General features: G+C 43.7%; 1 protein-coding gene across 6 annotated transcripts in view; it reads right to left on the reverse strand.

Annotated features, from left to right (window-relative positions):
* SCN8A (sodium voltage-gated channel alpha subunit 8) overlaps positions 1–17,619 on the reverse strand; it is a 216,724-nt gene that overhangs the window by 32,678 nt on the left and 166,427 nt on the right. For 4 of the 6 annotated variants that reach the window (XM_033222020.1, XM_033222025.1, XM_033222022.1 and 1 more), the window contains exons 16-21: positions 14,582–14,938; positions 11,271–11,741; positions 10,621–10,738; positions 9,923–10,077; positions 6,985–7,158; positions 562–684 (exon numbers count right to left, since the gene is read on the reverse strand). In XM_033222020.1, coding sequence (XP_033077911.1) covers positions 562–684; positions 6,985–7,158; positions 9,923–10,077; positions 10,621–10,738; positions 11,271–11,741; positions 14,582–14,938 — 1,398 coding nt within the window. The remainder of the gene's footprint in view (positions 1–561; positions 685–6,984; positions 7,159–9,922; positions 10,078–10,620; positions 10,739–11,270; positions 11,742–14,581; positions 14,939–17,619) is intronic. The other 2 variants (XM_033222024.1, XM_033222023.1) reach the window with 1 other exon arrangement.

Raw genomic sequence — 17,619 nt, forward strand, 5'->3', positions numbered from 1 at the left:
CAAGGTGCAATAAGAGGAATCCAAATAGAAAGAAAAGCATTTCTTCTCCCAGGGCCATGCCAAATTCTGCTCCATTCCCAATTCCGGGCCTGCCATCATGTCTTCAAGCCCATTCTCAGCTGCTTTCTCAGTGACCTCAAGGCCACAGTCCCCACCTGGCTGATGCCCCTACACAGCACTCTCCCTGCCTGAAGCCTGTGCTTTTCAGTGGGTCTGTGGGTTACAATTCCCCTTCTTTGCACCTGGTGATTCTCCCTATTAAATCAACAGCCCAGAAAGCCGCCCCGAGTGCTACAGGTAAGCCAGGCCAAATGAGAATAGCCAATGTTAACATGTTCTGCGATGGCATGTTGTTGGGGGTGGGGCCAATATTAATGTGATGAGGCAGCTTAACGCAATTCCCCTTTGCACGGGGCAGGTGTGGGGGAGAGTGGAGGATCAAATCAGCAGCTGCATCACAGAATTCGTGTCTGAATGATCTTTCCACCATGTGATCAGTTCTAGCATGCTTAAACAGTTTCCATTGGCATGCAGAAGGATCAGCTGCTCTTAGTATCTTACCCTCATCCCTTCAAATCGTGATAAGGCTCTTAAGGGTCTCAAAGCTCTTAGGGTCCTAAGGGACTTTATGGCACCTAGTTCCGAGTAGCCCAGGGCATTAGCTATAAGGCTGACTAAAGAGACCTACACAGAAACAGAAGAGAAAAACAAAAACAAAAAAGGTAACAAAAAAATAAACAAATAAAAGAAAAAAAAAAAAGAAAAGAAAAGAAAACAGAGGTTCCAGAGTGTTAGAATAAAGCCCCTAGCACTGAAGACACAGATTGGGCCCCCCAGGTAGAGGAAGTGGGTAACACCAGCTGCCTATTTCAACTTGACTCAAACGACCTGGAAGGAAAGGTGGTTGAGAGGCAGAAGAAAAAACAAGAGGGAAGAGAAAATTGAGAAGGCGGTAGAACATACACACAATTTGGAAAAGGGGAGAGGCTGACGGGAGAGGGAGAGAGTGAGGAAGTTCCACTGGAAGGAGAGGAGCCTGAACAGACAAGAGCCTTACCCTCGCCCTTTACAGTCTCTGCAGGTCCCAGAAGTCCCCATTAAATTAAGCCAGACAAATTTAATGGTACCTATGGAAAAGAATACAGATAAATACACATACTCCACACAAGCTGCCCCCTCCTCAGCTCATTCACCATTGGCTTTCCAACAGGGACAAGCTCTCTTACTCCTGGTTGACAAAAAACCATTTGTTTGAGAATCTTATGCATCACAACATTAACAACAATGAAAACGTTCAATAAGTACCATGGCTGACTTTGCAGTTCCCAAGAATTGTGCTCCATGAGAACTCACTTAAGTGAGTTGTATCTCTATCTTTTAAACATATCCTTCTATCTCTCACTTTTAACTATGGTAATCCTTTTGACTTTTAACTGTAACCAGTACCCCTCCACGGCCACAAGAACTTGGGTGAGTCTGGACAAATGAACCCATACTTTTCCTTATAATTCTCATTCTTTCCTTCCAGAACAGTCCAAAATGAATTATCCTCAGGTCTGTCATTTCCATGTCAATCTTCTATAACTCTTATCATTAGAATAACAGCTGGAAGAATTCTTGGAAAAAAAATTAATTTGATAGATGAGGAAATTGATACCCATACACAAGAATTTGCCCAGGGTTACACTGGCAGTTCTGGAACCAAGATTAAAGACCTCCACTGCCTGACTCCCAGGCCAATGCTTTTTCTTCCACAGACAGGTCACGTCCCCAGTGGGCAGGTTACATGACAACATTCCAACAGGCCTACCTGGACAATCCAGACTTGAATATGTTGCCGTACCAGGGGGAAGAAGCCTGCAGACCTCCAGGCCTACACATGTGGTCAAACACTTTCCTGCTCTGCCAGAGGCAAACTTACCTTATTCTACCAGAGTTCTCAGAGCAGTTACCACGATGCTTCCTCAACACCATGCTAACTACATTTATGCCTGCCTGGGCCTGAGCTGAGAGTTACAGAATTCTTCAGGGGAGAACAGATCTAAAAATACCTTTAGTTAGTCAAACTCCAGAATGTTTGGGTTCTGGGTTTCTACTTTTTTTTTTTTTTGAGACAAAGTCTCACTCTGTCGTCCAGGCTGGAGTACAAAGGCGCAATCTTGGCTCACTGCAACCTTCACTTCCTGGGTTCAAGCAATTCTCCCTGCCTTAGCCTCCTGGGTGAGTAGCTAGGATTACAGGCATGTGTCACCATGCCCGGCTAATTTTGTATTTTTAGTAGAGACGGGGTTTCACTATGTTGGCCAGGCTGGTCTCAAACTCCTGACCTCAGGTGATTTGCCTGCCTTGGCCTCTCAAAGTGCTGGGATTACAGGCTTAAGCCACCATGCCTGGCTGGGTTCTGGGTTTCTTACAACACAAATTCTAGGATAGGTTAAGATATTTCCATCAACAGCTCTTAAATTCTTCCTACTGGGAAGTGGTGGTTGCAGATCAGCTTAGCTTACTTAAATTGATGATACTTTAAAGAAAATTTAGAGAGGAAAAAAAGAAACAATCTACAACTTAGTTTCATTTGCTGCTTTTTATCTTTATTCTAGGGCTTTATTTGATCCTGTGTCTGTGAATTGCACATACACAATTAAAAAAAAAATGAAAAACATGAAGACATGTATAATTAAGCAGCATGACTGGCAGGGGATAGAAGTGGAAGGTGAATGACCTAGCAAGGGTCAGGATGAGTTTAAAGGTGTCCATTTAAAACAGGTATGGCCGGGTGTTTGGCGGAGGTGGGTGGATCACGTGAGATCAGAAGTTCGAGACTAGCCTGGCCAACATGGTGAAACCTGGTCTCTGCTAAAAATATAAGAAGAAATTAGCTGGACATGGTGGTGCATGCCTATAATCCCAGCTGCTTGGGAGGCTGAGGCAGGAGAATTGCTTGAACCCGGGAGGCAGAGGTTGCAGTGAGCGGAGATGGTGCCATTGCACCCCAACCTGGGCGACAAGTGAGAAACTCCATCTCAATAAATAAATAAATAAATAAATAAATAAATAAATAAAGAATAAAATAAAAAGGGGTATGAACCTTATCTATGCATGTGCTCATAATCCACCAGTGTAGGTATCTTCTCTGAAGCCCTAGGCAGTGTCCAAAGCAAATCTGGAAGTAAATGTTGCCCTATTAGGCTACCCTAATTTTCTTGGAAAGGCAGATGGTCCAGAGTTCAATGTCTGCCTAAACTATGGGCCACAAAAGCCCTATCTAGAACACAGTAGCACCAACCAATCCCCTTCTCTCTATTCATCCCTCGTTATCAATAAGAATTTATATGGAGGTGTATACTTCCCTATTATTACCAAGTACAGCCAACTCTTAAATCCAAAAGAATTGAAAGTTGCCAGATTCTTCATGAGGCCTTAACAGGTATACCTGAAGGGAAGCTATTCTTTCTCAACCAAGTACCTGGGCTCAACAGTCCCCTGGGTCAGCTTCATCTTACGAAACTGTCAGGTAAAGATTGCAAGAAACTAAGCTTTGAGTGGCTCTAGGCACCATGTAAGGTAAGAAGATCCCAGCTCTTCAGGGTGGGTGACTTATCTGCTAACAAATAGGCCCACAGTGTGGAGAACGAAGGAGGAGGTCTAAAGGCCAATTCAGTGGCTGGCTCTAAACGTTGCTGAGAGATAAGCTGTTACTCAGCTGATTAATTTGGCTCAGGACAGGATCAATAAGGGTCTTATCTGGGTTATTCTTTAGCAGTTGAGGGCTCTCTTATAATTCTTTGAGTCTCTGTTAAGCCCTTCCTGGAGATAATCCTAACATTGCTTAAAGTATTCTTTAAGGAAAGAATCAAACATAAAAAACAAACAAACAAACAAAGGAATTGAGGAGACATCAAATTCAGGGCATGAAGCTGGGTGCCATGGCATGTGTCTGCAGTCCTACCTACTCAGGAGGCTGAGGTGGGAAGGCTGCTTGAGCCCAGGACTTTGAGGCTGCAGTGAGCCATGACTGTGCCACTGTACTCCAGCCTGGGCAGCAGGGTGAGACCTACCTAAAAACATTAAAAAATAAAAAATAAATTCAGTGCATCTATGGTTGCAGACTGGAAAAAAAAGGGGGAAAGACATTAGGTGACTTTTCCAAAATGATGTGAACATTTTCAAATGGAGAATGTTTTCAGCAGTCTGAATTCAGGATAAGGCAAGTGGTCTCCGCAAGTCCCCACCTCCGGAACTGACAGGCTTGCTGATCTCCATATACAGTGGGATAAATGTCCTGGGGAAAAGATGCCAAAATTCTTTTACAGGACACAATCTCTAATGCAGCCAAGGAGCTGAGCAAAACAGAATGTTTTCCTTGTTTGAGAATTTGTATGGCTTATAAATAAAAGGAATTAACCTTGGAAGTCATCTGGATAATCCCATGACTCTGAAAAGTACTTACAGCTTTAAGGGGCAACAAGGAAGAACAAAAATTAATTAGGGAAACAAATGCAATGAGTAACAGACTCAGACATCAAGTCACCAGTGGATGGTGCTAAGTTAGGACCTAACCTGCTGAATGTTCTAAAATGCCAAAGAAACCAGACACTTTATTCAAATGGACACCAAAAAGTCCAGCAGTTCCAGCTGTTCAGGTGACAGGTCAAGACTAATTGCCCATCCACAACTCAAAAGTGGCAGCGACTGAAGCCACTGTGACGGCCTGGGAATGTCCCCCCACCAAGCACAAGCCTGGAATCAGGCCATAGTTGCTGTGGAAGCTAGTTGTAAGCTCCCCAGGGGCTGGGAACATGCTTGCAACAGGGATAACCTCTGCTTCTCCTTGTTGCTTCTGGAGCAATTCTACACAGATAATGGCATTCGACTATATTATTTACTAATAACTGGCACAGAGGTCTTCACAGGAGCCAGTTGGGTACCACAGTAATGTAATGATCAAGCCAACCCCCAAAAGCTAGAGGGCTTATGAATTAGTGTCAGATGACTGCATGCCTGTCCTATGCTCTTTACCCCCTTCCACCTCATATAAAAAGTCATAAAAAAGTTTGTGAAATAAATGCTGGCTGGGCACAGTGGCTCACGTCTGTAAGCCCAACACTTTGGGAGGCCAAGGAGTTTGAGACCAGCCTGGGCAACATGGTGACACTCCATCTCTACCCAAGACACAAAAATTAGCCAGGCATGGTGGTGTGTGCCTGTAGCCCCAGCTACTCGGGAGGCTGAGGTGCCAGGATTGTGTGAGCCCAGGAGGCAGAAGCTGCAGTGAGCAGAGATGGTGCCACTGCACTCGAGGCTGGTGACAGAGTAAGACCTCATCTCAAAAAATAAATGCTAATGTGTAGGACTGTTAGTGCTTTAGCAGCTTATTTGTTTAGCAGGGGCATGTGGGATATCCGATCAATATCCTCAAATTCTAGGTAGCTCACCCTAGGGAAAAGAGGAAGAATGTGTTCTGGTGAGGGTGGATCATGGTGAGGAAGCTCTGTTTCAAATCACAGCCTCCCCAGGCAGCTGGGAGTACTAGTTTGAGTTCAGGTGTCCCACCTGACGCTAGGTAGTCCTGAGGAGCTATTGTGAAATGAAGACTCTACGGCACTTCCTCTTTCTCTAGAAAGAGAACTGGCCCAGTCTCACTTTGGCTCTGTGGGTCTTATCTCAAGCCCATTCTTTAAGTCTTAGAGCTCCAGCTTTCTGTCTGTGGGAGGTACAGGTCCTTCCACCACAGGATGGTATCAACAGTTGCTGGAGGGAGTGCTAACATCTCTCACTGCGAGGGTCTCACACTGGTACCCTCTAGGGTTGGGCTCCTCACCTCATTTAGGCATTTCCCAAAGGCTGGCTTTTTGAAATGGGGATGCAACTGAGGGCACAGTGACAGTTCTGGGAAGGGGGTCATCAACCATGGAAATTGCAGACAATGTATTGGAAAAGAAATGCATTTATAGAGCAGAAATCATTACTGGCTCAGTGCTGGGTGCCTGCCATCGGAGAGATTTCTATGCTGCTCTATCCTGGATCTCAGAGGTACTCTACAGGTAGTTCACCATGCAGCCAATGAAACCTGCATTCTACATGACCAGTCTAGCCTCCACAATTCTACTTTCTTGGCACTTAACAGCCCTCAGAGGGGAGTAAATTTTCCACAGGCCTGGTCCTACAAATCTCATTCATCCTTTCTTTAAAATGCTGATTTGGTGGAAAGAAAGAAGCTTTAGTTATTATACAGAATAAGAGAATAGTCATCATCCTTAGTAAAGCCGACAAGGGACAAGTGATGGTGGGTGAGAAAGAGTTAGAGAGGATGTCGCTTCCAACCTGGAAAAAACACAGGAGGTCATGGCCAGCAAACCTCGGAGATGGTCTTGGAACCTGGAGGAAAAAAGGATTTCTCAAGTTTCATGATCACTGTAGAATGGCAATGTGTGGGAAGAAGGGGGGACTTTATTTCAGTGTGAACTCCCCTCACCTAATAAACTGACTTGTTTGGATGAGTCTGGTATCAAGACTTGAGTTGGATGGACGTGTTCATGGCAATGGTCAGCAGGAGAGACCACAGAGATCCCACTACCACCTTTGTCCCAGCAGCCCGCATCTCATTCTCTCACCCCTTCTCCCAGCCACAAAAAGAGGACATCCTGTTGGCCTGGGGCAAGAACTTCCTGTCCCCAGCCTAATAACAAGGGCCTTTGAGATCTGTGATTCCACTTCTCACTCCTAATCTCTGAATCTAAGTTAAGCCAAACCCACCAGACTAAAGAGTTGCTTGGTTAGTTCCCCTGGAGCAAATGCAGGGACTTCAGAGTGCCCCTTCCTAAAACGAAGATCTGAGTGCAAGGGAACTTTACCCACACCTACATCTACATCTTGACCTATAACCTGGGCCCAGGGCAGGTACTGCCATTAGAAAAAGAAAGATCTCTCTCTGTTTCTGTGTTCCTGCTGAAAGGGGTGGGAAACAGAAAGCAAGACACCTACAGCCACGATGAGGAAGTCCAGCCAACACCAGGCATTGGTGAAGAACTTGACGAAGCCATAGGCTGTCCACTTGAGCAACATCTCCAGGATGAAGATATAGGTGAAGACTTTGTCAGCGTATTCCAGGATGGTGCGGATGGTCTTTCTCTGCTCAATGTAGATGTCCTCGAAGGCCTAAAAGAGAGGCAGCAGCTGCCTATGATAGTGCCTAAAGGCAAGCAGGCCACAGGGAGCACTGCTATCCTCAGGGAGCCCTCCCACATGGGCTGGCCTATCATCAGCTCCCTGTCTCCTTAGCTTTACTCCCCCACTACACAGGCTTTTTATTTATTAACAGTTTTATTGAGATATAATCCACACACCATAAAATTCAGCCATTTAAAATGGCTTTTAGTATATTCAGGGTTGTGAATCTATCACCACAATCAATTTTAGAACATGTTCATTACCTCTAAAAGAATCCCCATACCCTTTAGCAATCACCCCCTAAAGCCCCAACCCCCTAGCCCTAGGCAATGACTCATCTACTTTCTCTCTCTAGATTTTCCTTCTTATGGCTAATAGTCCAATAAATGGATATACCACATTCTGTTTATCCTTCATCAGTTGACGGACGTGTGTGTTGTTTCTATTGTGAACAATGCTGCTGTGAACATCTGTGTATAGGTTTTTATGTAGACATGTTTTCATTCTCTAGGGCATATGCTCAGGAATGGAATTGCTGAGTCATATGGTAACTGTTTAATTTTTTGAGGAACTGCCAAACTGTTTTCCAAAGTGGTTGCATCATTTCACATCTCACATACCAGAAGCATATGAGTGTTTCAATTTCTCCCCATCCTCACCAACAGTATATATAAAAGACATGATAAAATCTTTCCTCCTTTTAGTCCCTTGACACCACAGTATGGGTGGAGGGTCATATGGGTGGGAGACACTCAGGTGAAGAAAATCTTAGCACTACTTTATTTGGCATTCATGAGTGGGATAATCCCTTATATGGTGGTGTGAATGTTCCCATCTGCAGAGTGGTGGACTACACAGGTGAGGTGCCAAGAGGAGGGAATCCCTAAAGCATGGGAAAACCTGTGGAAGTGGGGAGGAAGTCCTCTGTGATACAATGGGAGATGCCTGCTCTGAACAGCTCCAGAAGGAAGAACAGAATTGGGTTGTATGCAGCCTCACCTTCCAAACTGGAGGCACATGGATATCAGGAGCTCCACTTTCATCAACGGGCAGTGGGACAGGGGTTATGGGTTCCACAGTCCTACTCAAGGTCTTGGTGCAAATAAATCCCCTTTGCTCAATCAAAAAGGCAACAGCTTCCATGTCAGGTTTCCCCTTAACCCCATCTGTTAGGAATCCCTTCTATAATCCAAGGTATGTGAGATGCCCAAGACAGATCTCATGTCACTGAGGGCCCTAATCCCCACCCTCTTTAGTCCCATCATAACCACGTTCTAGTTTCTTCTTGGACATTTTAGCAGTGGCTTCACTTTGTTATTCTTAAATATCATGCCTACTGTTACACAGGATCTGTACGTACTGAACCAAATATCCTTTGCCTAATCATTACGACAAATAAAAACTGTCAAAGGTGAGCAGTAAAGAACATTCAAAACCTTTGGTTCACTACTGCTTTATTCTTTTTTGTAGAGATGGAGAAGAGAAGAACCAAATGATGGGTCATACTGTTTAGATTTTTATTTACTAGACTTGAAGAGTAACAATACTAACAATAAAAAAACACCTTTCTCCAATCACTCGGCTTAGTCTGATCCTCTCTTTTCTCAAGGGCAGAGACTATGCTGTCATCTTGGGTGCCTCTGTGGCACCTCAGGAAGTGTTGTGTGAATGCTCGTTGATGCAACAAATGGCCCAGGCACAGGCGGGGCGGTCTGGCTCCCCTTCAGTCAGATCAGTGGCTACCAAGCCATCTTTTTTGCCTCCTATTTTAATCCTGACACCTTCCTGTGTAAACCTTCCCCTCGCTTCCCATGATCCTTTTCATGAAAGCTGTCTTCTTCACCTTGGGCTTGTCTTTAATACACACTGCTGCCTCTCTCAGCTTTTATTCTCCTGCCTCACAGGTCAGTGAAACTTCCCAAGTCACTGTCAAAATCTTTAACACTGAATTTGGGGATTCTCCCTTGTTATGTTTTTTTTTTTTTTTCTTTTTGCTTCCAGATTAAGCTTTGATTCCACACCTACATGAATGTGCCCATCTTCTTTAAATATACTTCAACATTATGCATTCTTCACCTTTCCCTTAAGGAATGGAAAGTATACTGTCTCTAGTCCCTGCTGTCCTCAAGACTACTCAACCAGCAAGCAACTCCCTCACACCACACCCTGTCCAGGTGTCCTCAGTTATAACCCAGCTAAAAATAAAAGTAAATGCCAAGATAATTGGTCTCAGCAGTGGAGGAGCCTGTGTATTCAGGGCCTTGTATGTTTCACTGATTAATAAGCACTTAGGACAATGTGAATATAAATAACCTTTGTACCAGAGATCTGACTCTAAACATTTGCTAATGTCACGGGTTCTCTATATCCAGTAGGCTGTGAAGGGACAGTGAGTGGAGGAATACCACCTCCCTCCCATCCTGGGTAACTGAAAAGCAAAGAACAAGAGATTTGGGGTATTAGGTAAGAGAGGGAAGTTCATTTTAGGGGCTGCTAAGGATGGGGTAAACCAGGCAGTGGGGACACATGAGAGGGATAGTGCTAAGTCACAGAGGATCAGGACATGAACAGGTGTGGATTCTAATCCCACAGGCTCAAAGTAGCAGCCCAAAGCACCTTAACAGATCATTATTCTTGGGACCACAGCCAATCTGTTTTCAGAGCCACTGGGCTCGGGCCTCAGCCTTTTCCCACTGGCTTCTCTACACCCTTCCCCAGCCAATCCCTCCTCACACTCTCCCCTGGACCTCACCAGGGCACCACTGCTCAGCAGAATCATGAAGATGATGAAGGTCTCAAACCAGTTGTGCTCCACGATGAGGAAGCAGGTTTTCCGCAGGATCCACCAAGACTTGCCTAGTCCTTCCTCAATGTTGACCTGGCAGCACTTGAACCGCTGGACACAACCTGGCACCAGTGGGAGAGGCAGGTCAGACCGTGGAAACGTGCCCCGCCCAGACCTGCCCTCTCCTCCATCTCCCAGGCCCTGCCAGGTGCTGCCCCACCACACAGCCAGGAGGACAGTGGCTGAATCAGAATGCCTGATTCAGAAATGGAGAGGGTGGCAGGGCTGAGGCTATGCTGCAAAGGCTAACGGGGCAAGGCCCTCTGGAGTCAAGAAGATGTCCTACAAAGAAGCAGTGAGAGGGAGGAGAAAAGGGTAGTCAGGAGGCAGGCACAGCCATGATAGAACAGGTTGTACGAAAGGAAGTTTTTGGGCTGATGCCAAGAGAAAATGGACAATGAAAAGTGTGAGAACAGAAACTTGTTATATACTTGTCAGATACAAATAGGGGAAATAATCTAAGTTTCCTTCAAAATGGTGGGGTGGGGAGCAAAGTTCTTGAAGACAGCCACTGAGCTGCCCCTCGCCCACCACTAGCCCTGGCAGAGCTGTGTCTGTGAGCAACACGAGTGTCCCAAGCCCATCCCCTCCTTGCCCCCTTTCACCTTCTGTGAAGCAGGCGTCTGGATCCAAGTATTCCTCAGGCTGTTCCACAGGGACCTCTTCTACTTCTGGTTTGATATCAATGGTGCTTCCTTCAGAGGAGCTGGTGTCATCTAGTTTCTAGACATGCAAGGAAAAGGGACATCAGACAGCTCTGCGGCAACATGCCCACTCCACACTGAGAACTCTGCCTCTGGGGGGGATGAGGCGCCAGTTCTGACTCTTCTCTAGAATTCTTACTACAACTCGCGATAAGCAAACCATATCCACGGGCCCTCAAAACTTCTTTCCAGATGGGATATAACATCAAAACCTACTCACGGAAGACAATGACCCACCCAAAGCTAAATGCGGCTATAGGTTGGTTTCAGAGCTATAACTAAGATGAATGGCAGGGAAGTACTCAAGGGCTTATTCCAGCCTCTGACCCGGATGATCCAGAAGTGACAGAGGTGGGTCCAGGATCATCTTAGGATTCCACTTCATCTAGGAAAGGCCTAGAATGATACTGGGAGGGTGGAATTAGTTCTCCACGTAAGTTGGTTATTCCAGAATCTCTCTACCAAGCCCATAGCTGAAACAATCCCCAAGGCTGACAGCACCCTGTTTGTTCTCACACAGGATCAAAGCTGTTTCTAGGCTGGGATCTTACATCTTTGCTGCCTTCAGGATCCGACTCGCTGCTAACATCCTCTGTGTTGAGGTTCTCAAAGTCAGACTCCCCCACAGCAATGGGTACCCGCACAGTCAAGTTGGGGTTGTTGATGAAGGACATATGGTCTTCATCAATGATGTACTTCTCCACGCTGCTGCCAATGCCGCTGGTTGTGCCATTGCCATTCTTCTGGAAGTCGCCATTCCGGTGGATGTCTGCACCGGTGTGATTGGCAATGCAGTTGGCCTTCTTTTCATACAACTCATCCAGAGGCTTCACCTCATCGGCCTCACGCTGCTTAAAGTGGGCCTGCATGAAGGCATGCACCTTTAGTTTGGTCCAGGCCACACCCTTCTTGATACGGATCACTGAGATCTGGAGGTTGTTCATTTCCCCATCATCATCTGTGGCAGCCAGGTTGTCTGCACTGAAGGAGCTCAGGAGCAAGGCCAGAAACAGGTTCAGCACCTATGCCAGTAGCATTGGAAAAAAAGAACAAATGTAGAAAAGTTATCCACCGAACTCAGGGTTGCAAACTGGAAGCCAATGGACTTCACGTGACAGACTCAAAGAGGCTCTGTTGTGTTGTGTTTGGCCCACGAAGTATTTTAAATGCTCATGTTACTGGGTGGGAATGTGTTTGGTTTTGGTTGTAATACAAGGAGTTTAGCACCTCTTTTCTTGGGTCTTTTATAGTTTTACATACATATATATGTACCCCAAAATATATTACTTCTCTTATAATTAGAAAAAACGAAGGCTGTATCCATTTTGGAAGGAAATTTCCCCAAAATAAAAAGGTGAATATACATTATTAGGGAGGGTCGCAAAGTGCGTAGATGCCACATATTCATGAGCAGAGTTCTTAGAGGACCCACGTCAGAAAAAAAAATTAGGCTTGAAGTGCCATCCACAACAAAATCCAGAAGGTAGGACTGAAATACACTTCATGTCATTGTATTTTAAGAACAAATTTTGTTTTCCTAACATTTACAAAAATAAAATCGCTTTAGCAAGACAGTGATGGTGACTTTTATGTTCTTCTGCATAACCAAAGGTCAAGCCATCAGATACAAGCTTTATTTATTTTTGTTTTCATCTCCTATTTTACTACATTGAACATTAAGATTAATTAATTTATTTTTATTAAGACTTACTTTTTAGGAGTGGGAGAGGTGCTCACTTCTTGATTTATACTTGGTCCTTACTTTGTCATACTTGGGAAGAAGAGTAAGGCATACATTTTAGGAGGAGATAACAGTCATGTGCAGAGTGGGAGGGTGGAAACAATAAATGAACTATAAGTATTCAGATTATCTGCACCATTTGTAGAGTTAAAAAGGAATATGGTTGGTAAAATGGGGGTGAGTTGGAGGGGCCTTTGAAGGCCAGGCTGAGGGATCTGAGTTTTATTTAATTAGATCCACTACTGGTTCTTGAGTAAAGGAGTCACAGATGATGACAGAGATTTGAAAAAGTCATTCAGACTAACTACATACAGAGGGGAAGGGCAGAAGTTAGGAGGCTGTTACATGCATGAATTGATAAGGGTCTGGATCAGGCTACAGAAATCCCAAATCTTAGCATGCATTAGAATCTCAGGGAGTGAGGGGTGTGGATGTTTGTTAAAAATATTTCCTTAGCCTACTCTCTAAAGAGATTTGGATTCAGTAGATTTGGTGTAGGGGCTGGGACTTGGCCTTTTTTTGTGAGTGAAACTTGTGTAATTATGATGCAGGGGGTCTTGAGACCACACTTTATAAAAGTACTGAATGAATTATAGAAATGCAAAGGAAGGGGCAGATCTTAGATACTATGAAGAAAGATATCCACAAAAATACTATGAAGAAAGATGCATTTAAGACACATAAGATATTTGCTGGGAATGGAGAGAAAAGAGACAGAAAATACTCCAACGTTATAGGTTCCTAGAAACTAGATGGGCAGAGGGACTACTTAGCAAAGGGGAACCTGAAAAGTGTCATCAGGGGGTAGTGGTAACAGCTGATTTTTGTCAAGTGCTTAGGTATCTGGAGACAGCCATGGGGGGATGTCTTTGAGACAACTAAGAACAGGAGAATGAAGAAAGGGTGACAAAGTCAGGGCTTGGAAATGTTGATCATGCCACATACCAGGAAGCCATTGTTATAGTCACTGAAGTAGTGAGAAGACTAGAGGGATTAGGACTGAGGGAAAGGTGGCTGGGAACGGAGAACAGGAGGAATTAAACATTACAGTAGCTATTTTTTTGCAAGTCAAATGGAAGAACAGAATAGCTGTAGCTGGTTCGGAGGCTGGTGAGTAGGAGTCTTTTACTGTCATGCTTCTCTATGGCAGAAAAAGGAAGAGAACTAATGTGGATGAGCGTGCAAGGGACAGATAAGCTTGTCTTCTTCCAGTCCTCTTTGCCCTACTCTTGCAGGTGGGATTGGGGCCCTGATCTGTAAGATAGTTCTTTTTCAAACTTTAGTGTACATATGAGTCACATAAGGATCTTGTTAAAAATGCAGATTCTGATTCAGTAGTTCTGATTTGGGGCCTAGAATTCTGCATTTCTAACACACTCTCAAGTGATCTTGTTGCTTCTAGTCCCCAGATCACACTTTAAGAAACAAGGTGTTAAGATCTGTTGGTGACTCTTTTAAAGACAGAGGTAGAAGAGAGCAGGTGGGCAAATCAAAGTAAAGCAATAAAGTGATTTGTCATTTATATAAATTAAACTCTAAGACAGTTTAGAGCAGTGGTTCTCAATGGAGGGCAATTTTGCCCCCCAGGGACATCTGGCAATATCTGGAGACATTTTTGGTTGTCACAGCTCTGAGGATGCTACTGGCATCTAGTGGGTAGATGCCAGGAGGGATGCTACTAAATCCTACAATGCACAGGACAGTCCACAACAAAGAATCATCCAGCCCAAGATGTCAATAGCGCCAAAGATGAGAAATTGTGGTTAAGAAACAAGAAGGCTTCTGTAGGCGAAAGGGCACAAACTTTGAAGTCTAGGTTCAAATACAAGCCCTATATTTATTTGGGAAAGTCACTTAATTTTGCTGAGTTTGCTTTCCTAACTCTGTGAAAAGGGTTGACAAGTTGTGGGTGGGGGTCATGACTAAGTAGGCACTCTGTAAGTATCTGTCTCCTTCTCCTTCTCCTCTCCTCCTACCTTAGGGTTTCTGGGCCAAGAAAGAATAAAAATCAACAAACATGACAGGTAGTAGGAGGACTAAGCAGTAGAAGGACTTGGGCTTCTGGGCCAAGGGTAGAATATTCAAGGTGTAGAACAAAAATATCTACAAATTAGTACTAACCACCAAGTTGCCAATCACCATGACCATCATAAAGACAATGAGGCACATGGCCTGGCCTGCCACTTCCATGCAGTCCCACATGGTCTCAATCCACTCCCCGCACAACACTCGAAAGACAATGAGGAAGGAATGGAAAAAGTCATGCATGTGCCAGCGAGGGAGTTCACAGTCCTGGTTGATCTTGCAGACACACTCTTTGTAGCTTTTTCCAAAGAGCTGCATCCCCACCACAGCAAAGATGAAGACAATAATGGCCAGCACCAGTGTCAGGTTGCCCAGGGCGCCCACTGAATTTCCAATAATCTTGATTAGCATGTTCAGGGTGGGCCAGGATTTGGCCAATTTGAAGACTCGGAGCTAAGGAAAAAAAAAACCCAAACAAAAAAATAAATGATACTCAATCAATTTTCTTACCACATGGCTAAAATAAAAACATAAAATTAGTAAGATCAGATTAAATATATTGAGCATCCTTGGAAAATTCCCAGGACTTTCTAACAGTGTCTCAGACTAAATGGGGAGAAACTGAGACATAAATAAGGGAAAACTGATTAATTTCAGAGTAGTTGAAAAATTTGTAACTAGAAACCAGGAATACTGCCTTATTCCTTTACTTTAGATCTGAGTCAATCTGCTTTTTGAAAACCCACACATGAACATATCCCTTTCCTACTGATTTTCCCTTCACTTCTCACAGGACAAGTGAAAGAAAATGTGATTTGTAGGAAACCAAAAGACTAGTATGGGACAGACAGTTAAAAAAAATCTGTCTCCTTAAAAAAGCAAACATTAAAAAATTCTAAGTATCTATTTTCTTGCCAATAAATAATCAATGGCTGATTTAAAAAAAACCATTGTGATATGCTTGGAATAACTTGGAGGAAAAGCACAACTCTCAAACAGGGGCAGTTCCACAAACATCAGTCATCTTATGAAAAGAGCCTATACTGGCTGGGTGCAGTGGCTCATGCCTGTAATCCTAGCATTTGGGAGGCTGAGGTAGGTGGATCACTTGAGGCCAGGAGTTCGAGACCAGCCTGGCCAACATGGTGAAATGCCGTCTCTAATCAAAAATGTAAAAATAGCCAGGTGTGGTGGTGCAGGCCTGTAATCCCAGCTACTCGGGAGGCTGAGGCATGAGAATCGCTTGAACCTGGGAGGTGGAGGTGGAGGTGAGGCGAGATCATGCCACTGCACTTCAACCTGGGCAGCAGAATGAGACTATGTCTAAAAAAAAAAAAAAAGAAAGAAAAGAGCCTCTACTGTTATTCAAAGGACAGAAATTTTAGTACCTGTCAATCATGAAATATCTATATTCTGTAATAAATAATTACAAGATCTTGGCTAACAGCCTGTTAATTATTTTTTATTCATTTTTGAGACAGAGTCTCACTCTGTCGCCCAGGCTGGTGTGCAGTAGCATGATCTCGGCTCACTACAACCTCCGCCTCCTGGGTTCAAGTGATTCTCCTGCCTCAGCCTCCCAAGTAGCTGGGATTACAGGCATGCACCACCACGCCTGGCTAATTTTTGTATTTTTAGTAGAGATGGGGTTTTACCATGTTGGCCAGGTTGGTCTCAAACTCCTGACCTCAAGTGATGCACCCGCCTTGGCCTCCTAAAGTGCTGGGATTACAGGTGTGAGCCACTGCACCTGGCCCAGCCTGAGAATTATAATGCATAAAGGCTATGGCAGTGTGGCCAATAAAATTATAATTATGAGATCATCATTAGATGTCATATGCTAACAAATAACTAACATAGAATGTAATAGGAATTTTGGTAGAAGGCAACAGCACAATTTGAACTTTTTTTTTTTTTAATTGAAAAGTTGTCTTATCAGAGAGTTCAAGATTTATCAGGTGTTACCCCACATGCATACATCTGGGCCACTCATATTGTTTTCACCGAGTGGCTTTTAATTTAAGAATGTAAGTTCTAAGGCTACTCTCAATCCTTTCTTTTGTCACCTAGATAATAACTATTCTCAAAAAAGTTCACTGTGGACTGGATCCTAAACAAAGAGTAGTAAACAGAGGTTTCAGAAATTTGGCAGTTATTTGTGACTTGGACTGAGCGAAATCTCTGTTTTACAAGTAGTTTCACTTTTTCCAATTCTCTTAGAACTGCTGAATATCTCAGTGAAGAAACCTTAAATATTCTCAGTCGCAAGTGCTTATTTTCCCAATAGGGAGTGAAAAACCCAAGCCAATTCGAATGCCAGGGAAGCAGCAGTGGCCTCTGTCTGAGTGGGATGCCCCCATGGTAACTCAGTTTCTCAGAGGAGTTAATCAGGGTATCACTTACGCTTATGTTTATGGGCAGCTGTTTTGAAGATACTATTAACTATTCTTTCAGAGTCATTGTAGTAACTTAAACACTAACTTCTTCAAATACATGAATACAAACTCCTTTTTAGCTAATGATAGGGAAAATAAAGCCAATGTTCAACAACTAATTTCAATATAATACAGATGTTCCTTGACTTATGATGGGGTTATGTCCCAATAAACCCATTGTAAGTTGAAACTGCTGTAAGTAAAAAATGCATTTAATATACGTAACCTACTGAACATCACATCTTAGCCTAGTCTGCCTTAAACATGTTCTGAACACTTACATTAGCCTACAGTTGGCCAAAATCATCTAACACAAAGCCCATTTTATAATAAATTATAGAATATCTCATGTCATTTATTGAATACTATACTGAAAGTGAAAAACAGGATGGTTGTACTGGTACTCAAAGTATGGTTTCTACTGAACGTGTATTGCTTTTTTGCAGAATATAAAGCTGAAAAATTTTAAGTTAAGCCATCATAAGTTGGGGACCATCTGTATTAAAAAAACGTTATTTTATTATCATTTTTTGGAAGGGCCACCATGATAGAAGAAATGAAGAAAGTCATCTTTGAACAAGGAGAAATTCTTGCCATTTCAAGGAGATGTTCAGATTAAAAAAATAGATTCACTAGCAAACCCAAATTAGACCTCACATTGGGCCTTGGGAGAGTTCATTTTCATCTAGTGTCTTGGGT

The sequence above is a fragment of the Trachypithecus francoisi genome, unplaced genomic scaffold, assembly GCF_009764315.1.
Source record: "Trachypithecus francoisi isolate TF-2019V2 unplaced genomic scaffold, Tfra_2.0 Lachesis_group11, whole genome shotgun sequence".
In the NCBI taxonomy this organism is placed as follows: Eukaryota; Metazoa; Chordata; class Mammalia; order Primates; family Cercopithecidae; genus Trachypithecus; species Trachypithecus francoisi.